The 18,066-nt window shown below is 45.7% G+C and overlaps 1 protein-coding gene across 1 annotated transcript in view; it reads left to right on the top strand.

Moving 5' to 3' along the window:
* The window catches only part of ccdc33 (coiled-coil domain containing 33), a 34,347-nt gene that overhangs the window by 11,164 nt on the left and 5,117 nt on the right, over positions 1 to 18,066 (top strand). The window contains exons 2-4 of the mRNA XM_082968266.1: positions 4,393 to 4,588; positions 11,924 to 12,012; positions 12,081 to 12,212. Of these exons, the coding sequence (XP_082824392.1) occupies positions 4,417 to 4,588; positions 11,924 to 12,012; positions 12,081 to 12,212 (393 nt within the window). The 5' untranslated portion in view covers positions 4,393 to 4,416. The remainder of the gene's footprint in view (positions 1 to 4,392; positions 4,589 to 11,923; positions 12,013 to 12,080; positions 12,213 to 18,066) is intronic.

Raw genomic sequence — 18,066 nt, 5'->3', positions numbered from 1 at the left:
CTGTAAAACCTACAGGGAGAGGAGCGAACAGGTATAGAAAACATGAGATTATCTGTAAATAACTAAGATACTCAAGTGAGAGCCTTCCTCTAACAACTATAACAGGTATAGAAAACACACACATAGTTGCCAAAATGAGATTATCTGTAAATAACTAAGATACTCAAGTGAGAGCCTTCCTCTAACAACTCGGCAGAACCGTCTTTGTTTTGGCGACAACACCGCTTCTTGACAATACAGCTGCCGCTGAAAAAAACTAGGGCAACTGAAGTACAAGCACTAAATGCCTATCAGAGGCGAAGAACACACCTCCCAGCACTGATATCGGATTGCCTGGCAGAGGTGAAGAAAACACTCCCAACAATGCAATGCGCCCACAAATTAGCAAAACTGTTACACAAATAGACCTGAAACTAATCCAAGTCCTCAACGACAGTCACAAGTACTGAGAAATCAGACAGTTCAAACAGCAACGATTTAACTAGGCTGCTAGGTAAAAGATAGCACTTATGGATTCCCATTAGCACTTATATTAAATTGCCCTAGTGTAACCGATGTGAAATGGCTAGTTAGTTAGCGGCGGTGCGCGCTAATAGCGTTTCAATCGGTGACGTCACTCGCTCTGAGACTTGAAGTAGTTGTTCCCCTTGCGTTGCAAGGGCCGCGGCTTTTGTGGCGCGATGGGTAACGATGTTTCGTGGGTGTCAGTTGTTGATGTGTGCAGAGGGTCCCTGGTTCGAGCCCAGGTTGGGGCGAAGAGAGGGACGGAACCTACACTGTTACACTAGCAATACAATACCAACAGTGACTTGTTGAATCCAAAAATATACTTTCTGCTCTTGTAAGAGTTGACCCCCTTTCCAAACTATAGATGACAAGTGTGGATTAAGTTTGGATCCAAATGAAAATATATTGGTTGTACACAATTTAGAAGATATAGCAGGTGCAGTGAAATGCTTATGTAATTAACGAAGCTAACTGGCTCCTAACAATGCAACTAGCTAAGTTAACTAGCTCCTAACAATGCAACTAGCTAAGCTAACTAGCTCCTAACAACGTAACTAGCTCCTAACAATGTAACTAGCTCCTAACAATGCAACTAGCTCCTAACAATGCAACTAGCTCCTAACAATGCAACTAACTCCTAACAATGCAACTAGCTCCTAACAATGTAACTAGCTCCTAACAATGTAACTAGCTCCTAACAATGTAACTAGCTCCTAACAATGTAACTAGCTCCTAACAATGCAACTAGCTAAGCTAACTAGCTCCTAACAATGTAACTAGCTCCTAACAATGCAACTAGCTAAGCTAACTAGCTCCTAACAATGTAACTAGCTCCTAACAATGCAACTAGCTAAGCTAACTAGCTCCTAACAATGTAACTAGCTCCTAACAATGTAACTAGCTCCTAACAATGCAACTAGCTAAGCTAACTAGCTCCTAACAACGTAACTAGCTAAGCTAACTAAATCCTAACAATGTAACTAGCTCCTAACAATGTAACTAGCTAAGCTAACTAGCTCCTAACAATGTAACTAGCTCCTAACAATGTAACTAGCTCCTAACAATGTAACTAGCTAAGCTAACTAGCTCATAACAATGTAACTAGCTAAGCTAACTAGCTCCTAACAATGCAGTAAAATGTCAAACAGGTATGCAAATAATCAAGTGGTTTAGTTTAGTATTTAGTTAAAAAGCTCTGATGAAGGCCAATAGAACAACAAACACTTTAATGAGAAAATAAAAATCCACTTAGGGTAAAACAATTACAAAATACTTCTGTTATTATGTAGCATCTGTCTGATGTAGCCTACGATGCAATACCCGTGATCATTTTAAGGAGAAAAAAAAACTACTTGGCCTACATTTGAACACAGTTCAATGGACATGGTTCATCCACCTCTGGCCTGCTGGCCCCCCTACCTCTGAGGAAACACAGTTCCCGCTCAGCCCAGTCAAAACTGTTCGCTGCTCTGGCACCCCAATGGTGGAACAAGCTCCCTCACGACGCCAGGACAGCGGAGTCAATCACCACCTTCCGGAGACACCTGAAACCCCACCTCTTCAAGGAATACCTGGGATAGGATAAAGTAATCCTTCTAACCCCCCCCTTAAAAGATTTAGATGCACTATTGTAAAGTGGTTGTTCCACTGGATATCATAAGGTGAATGCACCAATTTGTAAGTCGCTCTGGATAAGAGCGTCTGCTAAATAACGTAAATGTAAACACAACCGAAGAAGCTTCGCTATTCGCCATCTTCCCAATTAAGTAGCCTAATTTTGTTGTTTGGCTACCTGAAGAGCACTAGGGCCTATCACTCACAGCCCTCCTCTTCCAATGCATTGTGGGAAAGTGTGAATCGAATTCTACTAGATGAAAAGCTGAGATGACTAAAACCACCCTGGCATTTAAAATATACTAGAATTGAGAAAATTCACATAATACTACAGTGAGAATGCGTCACGCTGGATTGCGTTGTTTCTCACTAGCCATTTGATTTAGGTAGCGCATGACCGTGTCTAATTAACAGCTGATTATCAGCTGTCGTCAAAGCCGAAATTAATATGACATCCGAGCATTTAAAGTAGACTCGATTTTTTTTGAAAATGTACAGTAGTAGAAATATTAGAATGAGCCGAGAATACAGTATATATATATATACTGGTGAAAGATATACGAGACATGTAACAATTTCTAAGATTTTACTGAGTTACAGTTCATATAAGGAAATCAGTCAATTGAAATGAAGGCATTAGGCCCTAATCTATGGATTTCACATGACTGGGAATACAGATACTCATCTGTTGGTCACAGATACCTTTAAAAAAAAGAGTAGGGGTGTGGATCAGAAAACCAGTCAGTATCTGGTGTCTCCACCATTTGACTCATGCAGCGCGACACATCTCCTTCGCATAGAGTTGATCAGGCTGTTGATTGTGTCCTCCGGAATGTTGTCCCCCAACTCGTCTTCACAGGCTGTGCGAAGTAGCTGGATATTGGCGATCCAGAGCATCCCAAACATGCTCAACGGGTGACATGTCTTTGTTGAGAACTGGGAAATGTTCAGCTTCCGGGAATTGTGTACAGATCCTTGCGACATGGGGCTGTGCGTTATCATACTGAAACATGAGGTGATGGCGGCGGATGAACGACAGGACAACGGGGCCTCAGGACCTTGTAACAGTATCTCTGTGCATTAAAATTACCATTAAATGCAATTGTGTTCTTTGTCCGTAGCTTATGCCTGTCCATACCATAACCCCACCGCCACCATGGGACACTATTCACAACATTGACATTGGCAAACCGCTCGCCCACACGACGCCATACTGTACATGTGGCCTGCGGTTGTCAGGTCGGTTGGACGTACTGCCAAATCCTCTAAAACAACGTCGGAAGCGACTTATTGTAGAGAAATTAACATTAAATTATCTGGCAACAGCTCTTGGTGGTCATTCCTGCAGTCAGCATGCCAATTGCACTGCTCCCTCAAAACTTGAGACACCTGTGGCCATTGTGTTGTTGTGACAAAAACTGCACATTTTAGAGTGGACTTTTAATCGTCCCCCCAGCACAAGGTGCACCTGTGTAATGATCATGCTGTTTTATTTCAGCTCATGAAACATGAGAACAACACTTTACACATATATACACACACACACACACACACACACACACACACACACACACACACACACACACACACACACACACACACATATATATATATATGGAGGACCAGAATATGGTGAAGACCCTTGCTGACATCACAATATCTTAACGTTATGATGAGTTGGTGTTATCCCTGCTACCCCCTTCCTGTCCCCCCCCCCTTCCTGTCCCCCCCCCCCCTTCCTGTCCCCCCCCCCCCTCCTGTCCCCCCCCCCCCCTTCCTGTCCCCCCCCCTTCCTGTCCCCCCCTCCCCCTTTCCTGTCCCCCCCCCCCATCACAATATCTTAACGTTATGATGAGTTGGTGTTATCCCTGCTACCCCCTTCCTGTCCCCCCTCCCCCTTTCCTGTCCCCCCCCCCCATCACAATATCTTAACGTTATGATGAGTTGGTGTTATCTCTGCTACCCCCTTCCTGTCCCCCCCCCCCCTTCCTGTCCCCCCCCCCTTTCCTGTCCCCCCCCCCCCATCTCTGTTCCTACACCTCTCTGTCCCCCCTCCCCCCTTCCTGTCCCCCCTCCCCCCTTCCTGTCCCCCCCCCCTTCCTGTCCCCCCCCATCTCTGTTCCTACACATCTCTGTCCCCCCCCCCCTTCCTGTCCCCCCCCCCCCCTTCCTGTCCCCCCCCCCCCATCTCTGTTCCTACACCTCTCTGTTCCTACACCTCTCTGTTCCTACACCTCTCTACCGGTCTGTCTGTCCTACACCTTTCTCTAGGAAGTGGAGACTTACAGGACGGCGATGAGTAAGATGGCGGAGGACATCATAGCCCTGAGGACACAGGTGGTAACCTTGGGGACGGACAACAGCCAACTCCGCAGTGACCTCACGCTGCACCAGGGCGTAGGGCGCCACCTACTGGACGCCGTTGATGTAGACGTCATGACCAAGGCAGAGATCGCTGACCGGATAGGTACACACCCTTTTTGCATAATAATAATTATGTAAACACACGAGCATCACACTATCGTGCCGACCCCTACTTCCCTCTGCACTTGGATTTAGTCTTTCCACATTGTTCAGTCCAGCAACTCTGTCACGGTTGAAGCGGACCAAAAATTCAGCGTGATTATCGTTCCACATATTTTATTGAAATGTTAAACGTGATGCAGAGGTGCAACATAGACTAACTCAAAAATAATCTCCCACAAAACCCAGGTGGGAAAAAAACCCTACTTAAATATGATCTCCAATGAGAGACAACGAGGACCAGCTGCCTCTAATTGGAGATCATCCCAAACAAAACCCAACACAGAAAAACTAAACTAGAACCTGACAACATAGAAAAACTAAACTAGAACCTGACAACATAGAAAAACTAAACTAGAAAACTCCCCTGTCACGCCCTGACCTACTCTACCATAGAAAACAACAACTTACTATGGTCAGGACGTGACAAACTGGTCCCAATGTAGAGGAAATGGCCCCATTGAATTATTTATGTAAGTGCCAAGAAAGTTTACTTTCCAGCTAACAGTCTCAATAACTTCTGGTTGTTATGGCAACAGACAGGTTTATTTCTTGAGAAGTTATAAAGTAGAATTCGTCTTGAAGTCTGTGGGTCTGTCTGTTGTTGCTAAATCCTCATTACCCTGTCGGGGCTCTGATAAGCTCACTGAGGCCATGGGCGTGCACTCACACACACACTCACACACACACACACACACACTCACACACACACACACACACACACACATACACACACACACACACACACGCACACGCACACGCACACACGCACACGCACACACACACACACACACACACACACACACACACACACACTCACACACACACACACACACACACTCACACACACACACACACACTCACACTCACACTCACACACACACACACACACGTCTAGGCCTGGGTCTTGATAAGGGAAGGCCAGCCGCTGTGCTTATCATCTGAAGGACAGTCTGTAACCCTAAAGGACGACTGACTGGAAGGCCTTACTTACACACACACACACACACACCACACACACACACACACACACACACACACACGCTTCACTGTGGGATGCTTCAAAAGACCGTCTGAAACCATCAAAGCACAAACACCAGTTCTATTCCCTTCCTAATAAGGCTGTGTCCCAAATGGCACCCTATTCCCTATATAGTGCACTACATTTGTGCCCATACATAGGGAAGTAGTTTGTGAAGCAGTCAGTCACTTGTTCAGTCAGTGGGCTTAGATAAATAAGGATTTATTCAGTAATTTTTTTTGTAAATGTGCTTCTCAGTCTTGACATTTGAGTTGAAATCTGTCCCGGCTATAAGGAAGCCTTTTGAAATGGATAGTGCTGCTTTAGATCAAACAGCAGCATTGGAGAAGTCCTGTCGTTCTCCTCTGACGGGGACTCCTCGTTCTCTCCTTTTGAATGTTAAAGTGGAACTGACAGCGTTTTAACTGCTTTTGCAGATATGAAACAAGCAGCTTCAATCGTTATATCTACAGCCGCAGAATGACGAGCAGGATACTGTGAGGTCTACTACACCTGTTGTATTCAGCATTTCACTGTGAGGTCTACTACACCTGTTGTATTCAGCATTTCACTGTGAGGTCTACCTACACCTGTTGTATTCAGCATTTCACTGTGAGGTCTACTACACCTGTTGTATTCAGCATTTCACTGTGAGGTCTACTACACCTGTTGTATTCAGCATTTCAATGTAAGGTCTACTACACCTGTTGTATTCAGCATTTCACTGTGAGGTCTACTACACCTGTTGTATTCAGCATTTCACTGTGAGGTCTACTACACCTGTTGTATTCAGCATTTCACTGTGAGGTCTACTACACCTGTTGTATTCAGCATTTCACTGTGAGGTCTACCTACACCTGTTGTATTCAGCATTTCACTGTGAGGTCTACTACACCTGTTGTATTCAGCATTTCACTGTGAGGTCTACTACACCTGTTGTATTCAGCATTTCACTGTGAGGTCTACTACACCTGTTGTATTCAGCATTTCACTGTGAGGTCTACTACACCTGTTGTATTCAGCATTTCACTGTGAGGTCTACTACACCTGTTGTATTCAGCATTTCACTGTGAGGTCTACTACACCTGTTGTATTCAGCATTTCACTGTGAGGTCTACTACACCTGTTGTATTCAGCATTTCACTGTGAGGTCTACCTACACCTGTTGTATTCAGCATTTCACTGTAAGGTCTACTACACCTGTTGTATTCAGCATTTCACTGTGAGGTCTACTACACCTGTTGTATTCAGCATTTCACTGTGAGGTCTACTACACCTGTTGTATTCAGCATTTCACTGTAAGGTCTACTACACCTGTTGTATTCAGCATTTCACTGTGAGGTCTACTACACCTGTTGTATTCAGCATTTCACTGTGAGGTCTACTACACCTGTTGTATTCAGCATTTCACTGTGAGGTCTACTACACCTGTTGTATTCAGCATTTCACTGTGAGGTCTACTACACCTGTTGTATTCAGCATTTCACTGTGAGGTCTACTACACCTGTTGTATTCAGCATTTCACTGTGAGGTCTACCTACACCTGTTGTATTCAGCATTTCACTGTGAGGTCTACTACACCTGTTGTATTCAGCATTTCACTGTGAGGTCTACTACACCTGTTGTATTCAGCATTTCACTGTGAGGTCTACTACACCTGTTGTATTCAGCATTTCACTGTGAGGTCTACTACACCTGTTGTATTCAGCATTTCACTGTGAGGTCTACTACACCTGTTGTATTCAGCATTTCACTGTGAGGTCTACTACACCTGTTGTATTCAGCATTTCACTGTGAGGTCTACTACACCTGTTGTATTCAGCATTTCACTGTGAGGTCTACTACACCTGTTGTATTCAGCATTTCACTGTGAGGTCTACTACACCTGTTGTATTCAGCATTTCACTGTGAGGTCTACTACACCTGTTGTATTCAGCATTTCACTGTGAGGTCTACTACACCTGTTGTATTCAGCATTTCACTGTGAGGTCTACTACACCTGTTGTATTCAGCATTTCACTGTGAGGTCTACTACACCTGTTGTATTCAGCATTTCACTGTGAGGTCTACTACACCTGTTGTATTCAGCATTTCACTGTGAGGTCTACTACACCTGTTGTATTCAGCATTTCACTGTGAGGTCTACTACACCTGTTGTATTCAGCATTTCACTGTGAGGTCTACTACACCTGTTGTATTCAGCATTTCACTGTGAGGTCTACTACACCTGTTGTATTCAGCATTTCACTGTGAGGTCTACTACACCTGTTGTATTCAGCATTTCACTGTGAGGTCTACTACACCTGTTGTATTCAGCATTTCACTGTGAGGTCTACTACACCTGTTGTATTCAGCATTTCACTGTGAGGTCTACTACACCTGTTGTATTCAGCATTTCACTGTGAGGTCTACCTACACCTGTTGTATTCAGCATTTCACTGTGAGGTCTACTACACCTGTTGTATTCAGCATTTCACTGTGAGGTCTACTACACCTGTTGTATTCAGCATTTCACTGTGAGGTCTACTACACCTGTTGTATTCAGCATTTCACTGTGAGGTCTACTACACCTGTTGTATTCAGCATTTCACTGTGAGGTCTACTACACCTGTTGTATTCAGCATTTCACTGTGAGGTCTACTACACCTGTTGTATTCAGCATTTCACTGTAAGGTCTACTACACCTGTTGTATTCAGCATTTCACTGTAAGGTCTACTACACCTGTTGTATTCAGCATTTCACTGTGAGGTCTACTACACCTGTTGTATTCAGCATTTCACTGTGAGGTCTACTACACCTGTTGTATTCAGCATTTCACTGTGAGGTCTACTCCACCTGTTGTATTCAGCATTTCACTGTGAGGTCTACTACACCTGTTGTATTGAGCATTTCACTGTGAGGTCTACTACACCTGTTGTATTCAGCATTTCACTGTAAGGTCTACTACACCTGTTGTATTCAGCATCATATGACAAATAAACTTTGATTTTATTCCAAGTTTGATGACCAACTAGCTGAAAACGTTTCAGTGGGTTTATCTAATGTTCCCTATTAGATTTTAGCTATGGATCCCCATTAGTTAGTGTTTTAACCTCATTAGTTCCTGTTGCCAAGGCAGCAGCTACTCTTCCTGGTGTTTATTATGGATCCTCATTAGTTCCTGCCAAGGCAGCAGCTACTCTTCCTGGGGTTTATTATGGATCCCCATTAGTTCCTGCCAAGGCAGCAGCTACTCTTCCTGGGGTTTATTATGGATCCCCATTAGTTCCTGGCAAGGCAGCAGCTACTCTTCCTGGGGTTTATTATGGATCCCCATTAGTTCCTGCCAAGGCAGCAGCTACTCTTCCTGGGGTTTATTATTGATCCCCATTAGTTCCTGCCAAGGCAGCAGCTACTCTTCCTGGGGTTTATTATGGATCCCCATTAGTTCCTGCCAAGGCAGCAGCTACTCTTCATGGGGTTTATTATGGATCCCCATTAGTTCCTGCCAAGGCAGCAGCTACTCTTCCTGGGGTTTATTATGGATCCCCATTAGTTCCTGCCAATGCAGCAGCTACTCTTCCTGGGGTTTATTATGGATCCCCATTAGTTCCTGCCAAGGCAGCAGCTACTCTTCCTGGGGTTTATTATGGATCCCCATTAGTTCCTGCCAAGGCAGCAGCTACTCTTCCTGGGGTTTATTATGGATCCCCATTAGTTCCTGCCAAGGCAGCAGCTACTCTTCCTGGGGTTTATTATGGATCCCCATTAGTTCCTGCCAAGGCAGCAGCTACTCTTCCTGGGGTTTATTATGGATCCCCATTAGTTCCTGCCAAGGCAGCAGCTACTCTTCCTGGGGTTTATTATGGATCCCCATTAGTTCCTGCCAAGGCAGCAGCTACTCTTCCTGGGGTTTATTATGGATCCCCATTAGTTCCTGCCAAGGCAGCAGCTACTCTTCCTGGGGGTTTATTATGGATCCCCATTAGTTCCTGCCAAAACAGCAGATACTCTTTCTGGGGACCCGCAAAATTAAGGCAGCTTATACAGTTTTAAAACATTACAATATATTCACAGATTTATAAATAATAAAGCAGGTCCTACAGACCCTAGTTTCTACCTTTATTATTGTCACGTCCTGGCCAGTATAAGGGTTAATTGTTATTGTAGTTTGGTCAGGACATGGCAGAGGGTATTTGTTTTATGTGGTCCGGGGTGGTGTTTTGGTAAAAGGGTGTTTGATTTAGTATTTCCGGGTTTTTGGTTTATGGTCTATGTTTATGTATTTCTATGTGTAGTCTAGTGAGTGTGTTTCTATGTTGAGTTAATTGGGGTGGACTTCCAATTGAAGGCAGCTGTGTGGTGTTGCCTTTGATTGGAAGTCCTATATTAGTTGTTCTGTGTTTAGCCTTGTGCCTTGCCAGACTGTCTGTATATCGTTCGTTCACTTGTTTTGTTATTTTGGTGTTCATTTTGGGAAGTAAATAAACGTCAAGATGAGCTTACACATACCTGCTGCGTTTTGGTCCTCAATTACCGACGAAAACCGTGACAATTATAGACAGACTTCTCCCCATCTTAGCTACTGTTGTATCAATGTGTTTTGACCATGACAGTTTACAATCTAGAGTTACTCCAAGCAGTTTAGTCATCTCAACTTGCTCAATTTCCAAATTATTTATTAGAAGATTTAGTTGAGGTTTAGGGTTTAGTGAGTGTTTTGTTCCAAATATAATGCTTTTAGTTTTAGAAATATTTATGGCTAACTTATTCCTTGCCAGCCATTTTGAAACTAACTGCAGCTCTTTGTTGAGTGTTCCTGTCATTTCAGTTGCTGTAATAGCTGACGTGTATATTGTTGAGTCATCCGCATTCATACAAACTCTGGCTTTACTCAAAGTCATTAGTAAAAATTTTAAAAAGCAAGGGGCCCAGCTACCCTGGGGAATTCCTGATTCTAACAGGATTATATTTGAGAGGATTCCATTAAAGAACACCCTCTGTGTTCTGTTAAACAAGTAACTCTTTATCCACATTATAGCAGGGGGTGTAAAGCCATAACACAGCAGCAGACTATGATCAAGAACGTCAAACGCTGTTACTACCTGCCTGTAAACACACAGTCCAGTTCAAAGTCAATGATAGCAGGCCTGTGTGGTAAATGGCTTATTAGCATATAGGCCTACCGTAGCTCTGATTGGCTATGGCACACCGGTCTGCGTATATGTTTTTTTATTAGGTTTTATTTACTGCGGTGTCTATTAATTGTCCAAATGCGTGGCTGCTTTCCCACTCTATATTGCTATGGAATTTTACTGTACGTCATTCCCAAACATTCTCTGAAATTATGAAAACGTGAAAATGCCACAATTCTGGATGTTGTGTTTTGGTGTGTGTAGACAGTTTATGTGTTGACAGATTGTGTTGTTTGTGTTGACAGATTGTATTGTGTGTGTTGACAGATTGTGTTGTGTGTGTGTGTGTTGACAGATTGTATTGTGTGTGTGTGTTGACAGATTGTATTGTGTGTGTGTGTGTTGACAGATTGTATTGTGTGTGTGTGTGTGTGTGTGTTGACAGATTGTATTGTGTGTGTGTTGACAGATTGTATTGTGTGTGTGTGTTGACAGATTGTGTTGTGTGTGTGTGTTAACAGATTGTATTGTGTGTGTTGACAGATTGTATTGTGTGTGTGTGTTGACAGATTGTATTGTGTGTGTGTGTGTGTTGACAGATTGTATTGTGTGTGTTGACAGATTGTATTGTGTGTGTGTGTGTTGACAGATTGTATTGTGTGTGTGTGTGTTGACAGATTGTATAATGTGTGTGTGTGTTGACAGATTGTGTTGTGTGTGTGTGTTGACAGATTGTGTTGTGTGTGTGTGTTGACAGATTGTATTGTGTGTGTGTGTGTTGACAGATTGTATTGTGTGTGTGTGTGTGTTGACAGATTGTGTTGTGTGTGTGTGTTGACAGATTGTGTTGTGTGTGTGTGTTGACAGATTGTGTTGTGTGTGTGTGTGTGTTGACAGATTGTGTTGTGTGTGTGTGTTGACAGATTGTGTTGTGTGTGTGTGTTGACAGATTGTATTGTGTGTGTGTGTGTGTGTTGACAGATTGTGTTGTGTGTGTGTGTGTGTTGACAGATTGTGTTGTGTGTGTGTGTGTGTTGACAGATTGTGTTGTGTGTGTTGACAGATTGTGTTGTGTGTGTGTGTTGACAGATTGTGTTGTGTGTGTGTGTGTGTTGACAGATTGTGTTGTGTGTGTATCTCCAGCCTCTCTGGAGTTTAAGCTGGCCAGTGAGAGCAGCAAGGCTTCAGCTCAGAGAGACAAGATACAGCAGCTACAGAATGATCTGATCAGGGTGAGCAGACTCTCTGTACTTATCCAGCTGTAAGAAACCAGCATGGCTGATCCTCTCCCCCTTTCCAGAAGAATGACAGTGAAAAGGAATTGCTACGTCTACAGAGAGCTCACCAGCAGCAACAGACCGTCCTACAGCGATACCACAGGACTGTCTCCAAGTCTGCAGGCCTGGAGACCACCGTTAAACAGCAGGAGAAGGTACCTAACACTGAACCCCTGACCCTACAGCGATACCACAGGACTGTCTCCAAGACTGCAGGCCCTGGAGGCCACCGTTATGATCGTCACCCTAGATAGCAAGCTAAACACATAGACTTAATGGTTAATAAAATGGGGAGAGGTCTGTCCATGATAAGGCATTGCTCTAATTTTTTATTTTATTTAACCTTTATTTAACTAGGCAAGTCAGTTAAGAACAAAATCTTATTTATAATGACGGCCTAGGAACAGTGGGGTTAACTGCCTTGTTCAGGGGGCAGAACGACAGATTTTTACCTTGTCAGCTCGGGGATTCGATCTAGCAACTTTTCGGTTACTGGCCCAACGCTCTAACCACTAGGCTAACTTCCGCCTGCTAGGCTAACTGCCGCCTGCTAGGCTAACTGCCGCCTGCTAGGCTAACTGCCGCCTGCTAGGCTAACTGCCGCCTCCTAGGCTAACTGCCGCCTGCTAGGCTACCTGCCGCCTGCTACGCCTGCTAGGCTACCTGCCGCCTGCTAGGCTACCTGCCGCCTGCTAGGCTAACTGCCCTGCCGCCTGCTAGGCTACCTGCCACCTGCTAGGCTAACTGCCGCCTGCCAGGCTACCTGCCGCCTGCTAGGCTAACTGCCCTGCCGCCTGCTAGGCTAACTGCCGCCTGCTAGGCTACCTGCCGCCTGCTAGGCTAACTGCCGCCTGCTAGGCTACTTGCCGCCTGCTAGGCTAACTGCCGCCTGCTAGGCTAACTGCCCTGCCGCCTGCTAGGCTACCTGCCGCCTGCTAGGCTAACTGCCCTGCTGCCTGCTAGGCTACCTGCCGCCTGCTAGGCTAACTGCCGCCTGCTAGGCTACCTGCCGCCTGCTAGGCTAACTGCCCTGCCGCCTGCTAGGCTAACTGCCCTGCTGCCTGCTCGGCTACCTCCTGCCTGCTAGGCTACCTGCCGCCTGCTAGGCTAACTGCCGCCTGCTAGGCTACCTGCCGCCTGCTAGGCTAACTGCCCTGCCGCCTGCTAGGCTAACTGCCGCCTGCTAGGCTACCTGCCGCCTGCTAGGCTACCGGCCGCCTGCTAGGCTACCTGCCGCCTGCTAGGCTAACTGCCCTGCCGCCTGCTAGGCTAACTGCCGCCTGCTAGGCTACCTGCCGCCTGCTAGGCTACCTGCCGCCTGCTAGGCTACCTGCCGCCTGCTAGGCTAACTGCCGCCTGCTAGGCTACCTGCCGTGACTGCTTGGTTGTTCAAGCAGTTAGCAACACAGTTCAGACACCCATCGGTTACAAGACGAGACATCCAACCAGAGGTCTGTTTTCACAGCTCCCAGGTCCAGAACAGAGGCTGGTAAACACACAGTATTAAATTGAGCCGTGACTACATGGAACTCTATGCCATCACCCCCAGGTGTAACTGTAACACAAGCTAGCAATAAAACCAGATTCAAAAAGCAGATATAAGAACACCTTACGGCATGACGGGGACAGTGAAGAGACATTTAGACGTTTATACTCAGTTTGTATTGTATTTTTCATTGTATTATGTATGTGATACGTGGATGGGATACGACTGTGAGATGTGGTCGTCTCGCCTGGGTATCTTGAGATGAATGCACTAGCTGTTTGTCCCTGGGTGGGAGCGTCTGCTGAATGGATAAATTGCCGTGTAAATATGAATATATCATAGAAATATATGATCGAACCATTTATAAAGGTTGGGTCAGAGAGGATTGGAAAACGCTCTACAGTGATGTCATTAGTCATATTACACCTAATCTCATTCACAGACACTTCCACCAAAATGGTCTGGTGGAACAATGCATCAAACTTGGCCATAAGCTAGGGTTTCAACCTATATATATATATACTGCTCAAAAAAATAAAGGGAACACTTAAACAACACATCCTAGATCTGAATGAAAGAAATAATCTTATTAAATACTTTTTTCTTTACATAGTTGAATGTGCTGACAACAAAATCACACAAAAATAATCAATGGAAATCCAATTTATCAACCCATGGAGGTCTGGATTTGGAGTCACACTCAAAATTAAAGTGGAAAACCACACTACAGGCTGATCCAACTTTGATGTAATGTCCTTAAAACAAGTCAAAATGAGGCTCAGTAGTGTGTGTGGCCTCCACGTGCCTGTATGACCTCCCTACAACGCCTGGGCATGCTCCTGATGAGGTGGCGGATGGTCTCCTGAGGGATCTCCTCCCAGACCTGGACTAAAGCATCCGCCAACTCCTGGACAGTCTGTGGTGCAAAGTGGCGTTGGTGGATGGAGCGAGACATGATGTCCCAGATGTGCTCAATTGGATTCAGGTCTGGGGAACGGGTGGGCCAGTCCATAGCATCAATGCCTTCCTCTTGCAGGAACTGCTGAACACACTCCAGCCACATGAGGTCTAGCATTGTCTTGCTTTAGGAGGAACCCAGGGCCAACCGCACCAGCATATGGTCTCACAAGGGCTCTGAGGATCTCATCTCGGTACCTATTGGCAGTCAGGCTACCTCTGTCGAGCACATGGAGGGCTGTGCGGCCCCCCAAAGAAATGCCACCCCACACGATGACTGACCCACCGCCAAACCGGTCATGCTGGAGGATGTTGCAGGCAGCAGAACGTTCTCCACGGCGTCGCCAGACTCTGTCACATCTGTCACATGCTCAGTGTGAACCTGCTTTCATCTGTGAAGAGCACAGTGGCAAATTTGCCAATCTTGGTGTTCTCTGGCAAATGCCAAACGTCCTGCACGGTGTTGGGCTGTAAGCACAACCCCCACCTGTGGACGTCGGGCCCTCATACCACCCTCATGGAGTCTGTTTCTGACCGTTTGAGCAGACACATGCACATTTGTGGCCTGCTGGAGGTCATTTTGCAGGGCTCTGGCAGTGCTTCTCCTGCCCCTCCTTGCACAAAGGCTGAGGTAGCGGTCCTGCTGCTGGGTTGTTGCCCTCCTACGGCCTCCTCCACATCTCCTGATATATTGGCCTGTCTCCTGGTAGCGCCTCCATGCTCTGGACACTACACTGACAGACACAGCAAACCTTCTTGCCACAGCTCGCATTGATGTGCCATCCTGGATGAGCTGCACTACCTGAGCCACTTGTGTGGGTTGTAGACTCCGTCTCATGCTACCACTAGAGTGAAAGCACCGCCAGCATTCAAAAGTGACCAAAACATCAGCCAGGAAGCATAGGAACTGAGAAGTGGTCTGTGGTCCCCACCTGCAGAACCACTCCTTTATTGGGGGTATCTTGCTAATTGCCTATAATTTCCACCTGTTGTCTATTCCATTTGCACAACAGCATGTGAAATGTATTGTCAATCAGTGTTGCTTCCTAAGTGGACAGTTTGATTTCACAGAAGTGTGATTGACTTGGAGTTACATTGTGTTGTTTAAGTGTTCCCTTTATTTTTTTGAGCAGTGTATATATACGCAGTTCATTCTGAAAGTATTCAGACCCCTTGACTTTTTCCACATTTATTACATTAAAAAAAAAATCTTGTCAATCAACATAATGAAGAAAAAAAAAAAAAAAACTTTTTTTGAAATTTGAGCAAATGTATTAAAAAAATTAAAAAACTGAAATACCTTAATTACATAAGTATTCAGACCTTTTGATATGAGACTAGAAATTGAGCTCAGGTGCATCCTGTTTCCATTGATCATCCTTGAGATGTTTCTACAACTTGATTGGAGTCCACCTGTGGTGAATTCAATTGATTGGACATGATTTGGAAAGGCAATCACCTGTCTACAGTGGCCATTTGATTAAGTGTTCATTAGTCTTATAGCTTGGGGGGGTAGAAGCTGTTAAGGAGCCTCTTGGACCTAGACTTGGCGCTCCGGGTACCACTTGCCGTGAGGTAGCAGAGAAAACAGTCTATAACTTGGGTGACTGGAGTCTATGACAATTTTATGGGCTTTCCTCTGACACCGCCTGGTATATAGATCCTGGATGGCAGGAAGCTTGGCCCCAGTGATGTACTGGGCCGTTCGCACTACCCTCTGTAGCGCCTAGTGGTCAGATGCCGAGCTGTTGCCGTACCAGGCGGTGATGCAACCGGTCAGGAGACTCTCGATGGTACAGCTGTAGAACCTTTTGAGGATCTGGGGACCCATGCCAAATCTTTTCAGTCTCCTGAGGGGGAAAAGGTTTTGTCGTTCCCTCTTCACGACTGTCTTGGTTTGCTTGGACCATGATAGTTTGTTGGTGATGTGGACACCAAGGAACTTGAAACTCTCAACCCGCTCCACTACAGCCCAGTTGATGTTAATGGGGGCCTGTTCGGCCCACCTTTTCCTGTAGTCTACAATCAGCTCCTTTGTCTTGCTCACATTGAGGGAGAGGTTGTTGTCCTGGCACCACCTGGCCAGTTCTCTGACCTCCTCCCTATAGGCTGTCTCATCGTTGTCGGTGATCAGGTCTACCACTGTTGTGTCGTCAGCAAACTTAATGATGGTGTTGGAGTCGTGTTTGGCCACGCAGTCGTGGGTGAACAGGGAGTACAGGAGGGGACTAAGTACACACCCCTGAGGGGCCCTAGTGTTGAGGATCAGCGTGGCAGACGTGTTGTTACCTATCCTTTCCACCTGGGGGCGGCCCGTCAGGAAGTTCAGGGTCCAGTTGCAGAGGGAGGTGTTTAGTCCCAGGGTCCTTAGCTTAGTGATGAGCTTTGAGGGCACTATGGTGTTGAACGCTGAGTTGTAGTCAATGAACAGCATTCTCACATAGGTGTTCCTTTTGTCCAGGTGGGAAAGGGCAGTACGGAGAGCAATGGATATTGCATCATCTGTGGACTGTTGGTGGGGGTATGTGAATTGGAGTGGGTCTAGGGTGTCCGGGAGGATGCTGTTGATGTGAGCCATGACCAGCCTTTCAAAGCACTTCATGGCTACAGACGTGAGTGCCACGGGGCGGTAATCATTTAGGCAGGCTACCTTCGCTTCCTTGGGCACAGGGACTATGGTGGTCTGTTTTAAACATGTAGGTATTACAGACTCGGTCAGGGAGAGGTTGAAAACATCAGTGAAGACACTTGCCAGCTGGTCAGCGCATGCTTTGAGTACACGTCCTGGTAATCCGTCTGGCCCAGCGGCTTTGTGAATGTTGACCTGTTTTAAGGTTTTGTTCACATCTGCTACCAAATAGCGTTATCACACAGTCATCCAGAACAGCTGGTGCTCTCGTGCATGCTTCAGTGTTGCTTGCCTCGAAGCGAGCATAAAAGGCATTTAGCTCATCTGGTAGGCTCGCGTCACTGGGCAGCTCGCGGGTGGGTTTCCCTTTGTAGTCCGTAATAGTTTTCAAGCCCTGCCACATCCGATGAGCGTCAGAGCCGGTGTAGTAGGATTCAATCTTAATCCTGTATTGACGCTTTGCTTGTTTGATGGTTCATCTGAGAACTCTCTTGGTAGATAGTGTGGTCTACAACTTATCATAAGGTACTCAAGCGAGCAATACCGCGAAACACACTTCCACCCCTCGTCTTACCAGAGGTAGCATCTCTGTTCTGCCGGTGCATGAAAAATCCCTCCAGCTCTATATTCTCCGTATCTTCATTCAGCCACGTCTCGGTGAAACATAAGATGTTACAGTTTTTAATGTCTCGTTGGTAGGATAATCTTAATCATAGGTCATCAATTTTATTATCCAATGATTGCACGTTAGCAAGAAGAACGTATGACAGTGGGAGTTTACTCGCTCGCCTACGGATCTTCAGAAGGATGCCCGATCTGCGGCCCCTTTTTCCTGCGTCTTTTCTTCACACAAAAGGCGGGGATCTTGGCCTGTTCCAGTGAAAGCAGGATATCCTTCTCGTCGGACTCATTAATGGAAAATGTTTCTTCCAGTCCG

Source organism: Salmo salar, chromosome 23 (genome assembly GCF_965601325.2).
Source record: "Salmo salar chromosome 23, fSalSal1, whole genome shotgun sequence".
NCBI lineage: Eukaryota > Metazoa > Chordata > Actinopteri > Salmoniformes > Salmonidae > Salmo > Salmo salar.
This window is presented reverse-complemented; position numbering and strand designations above follow the sequence as displayed.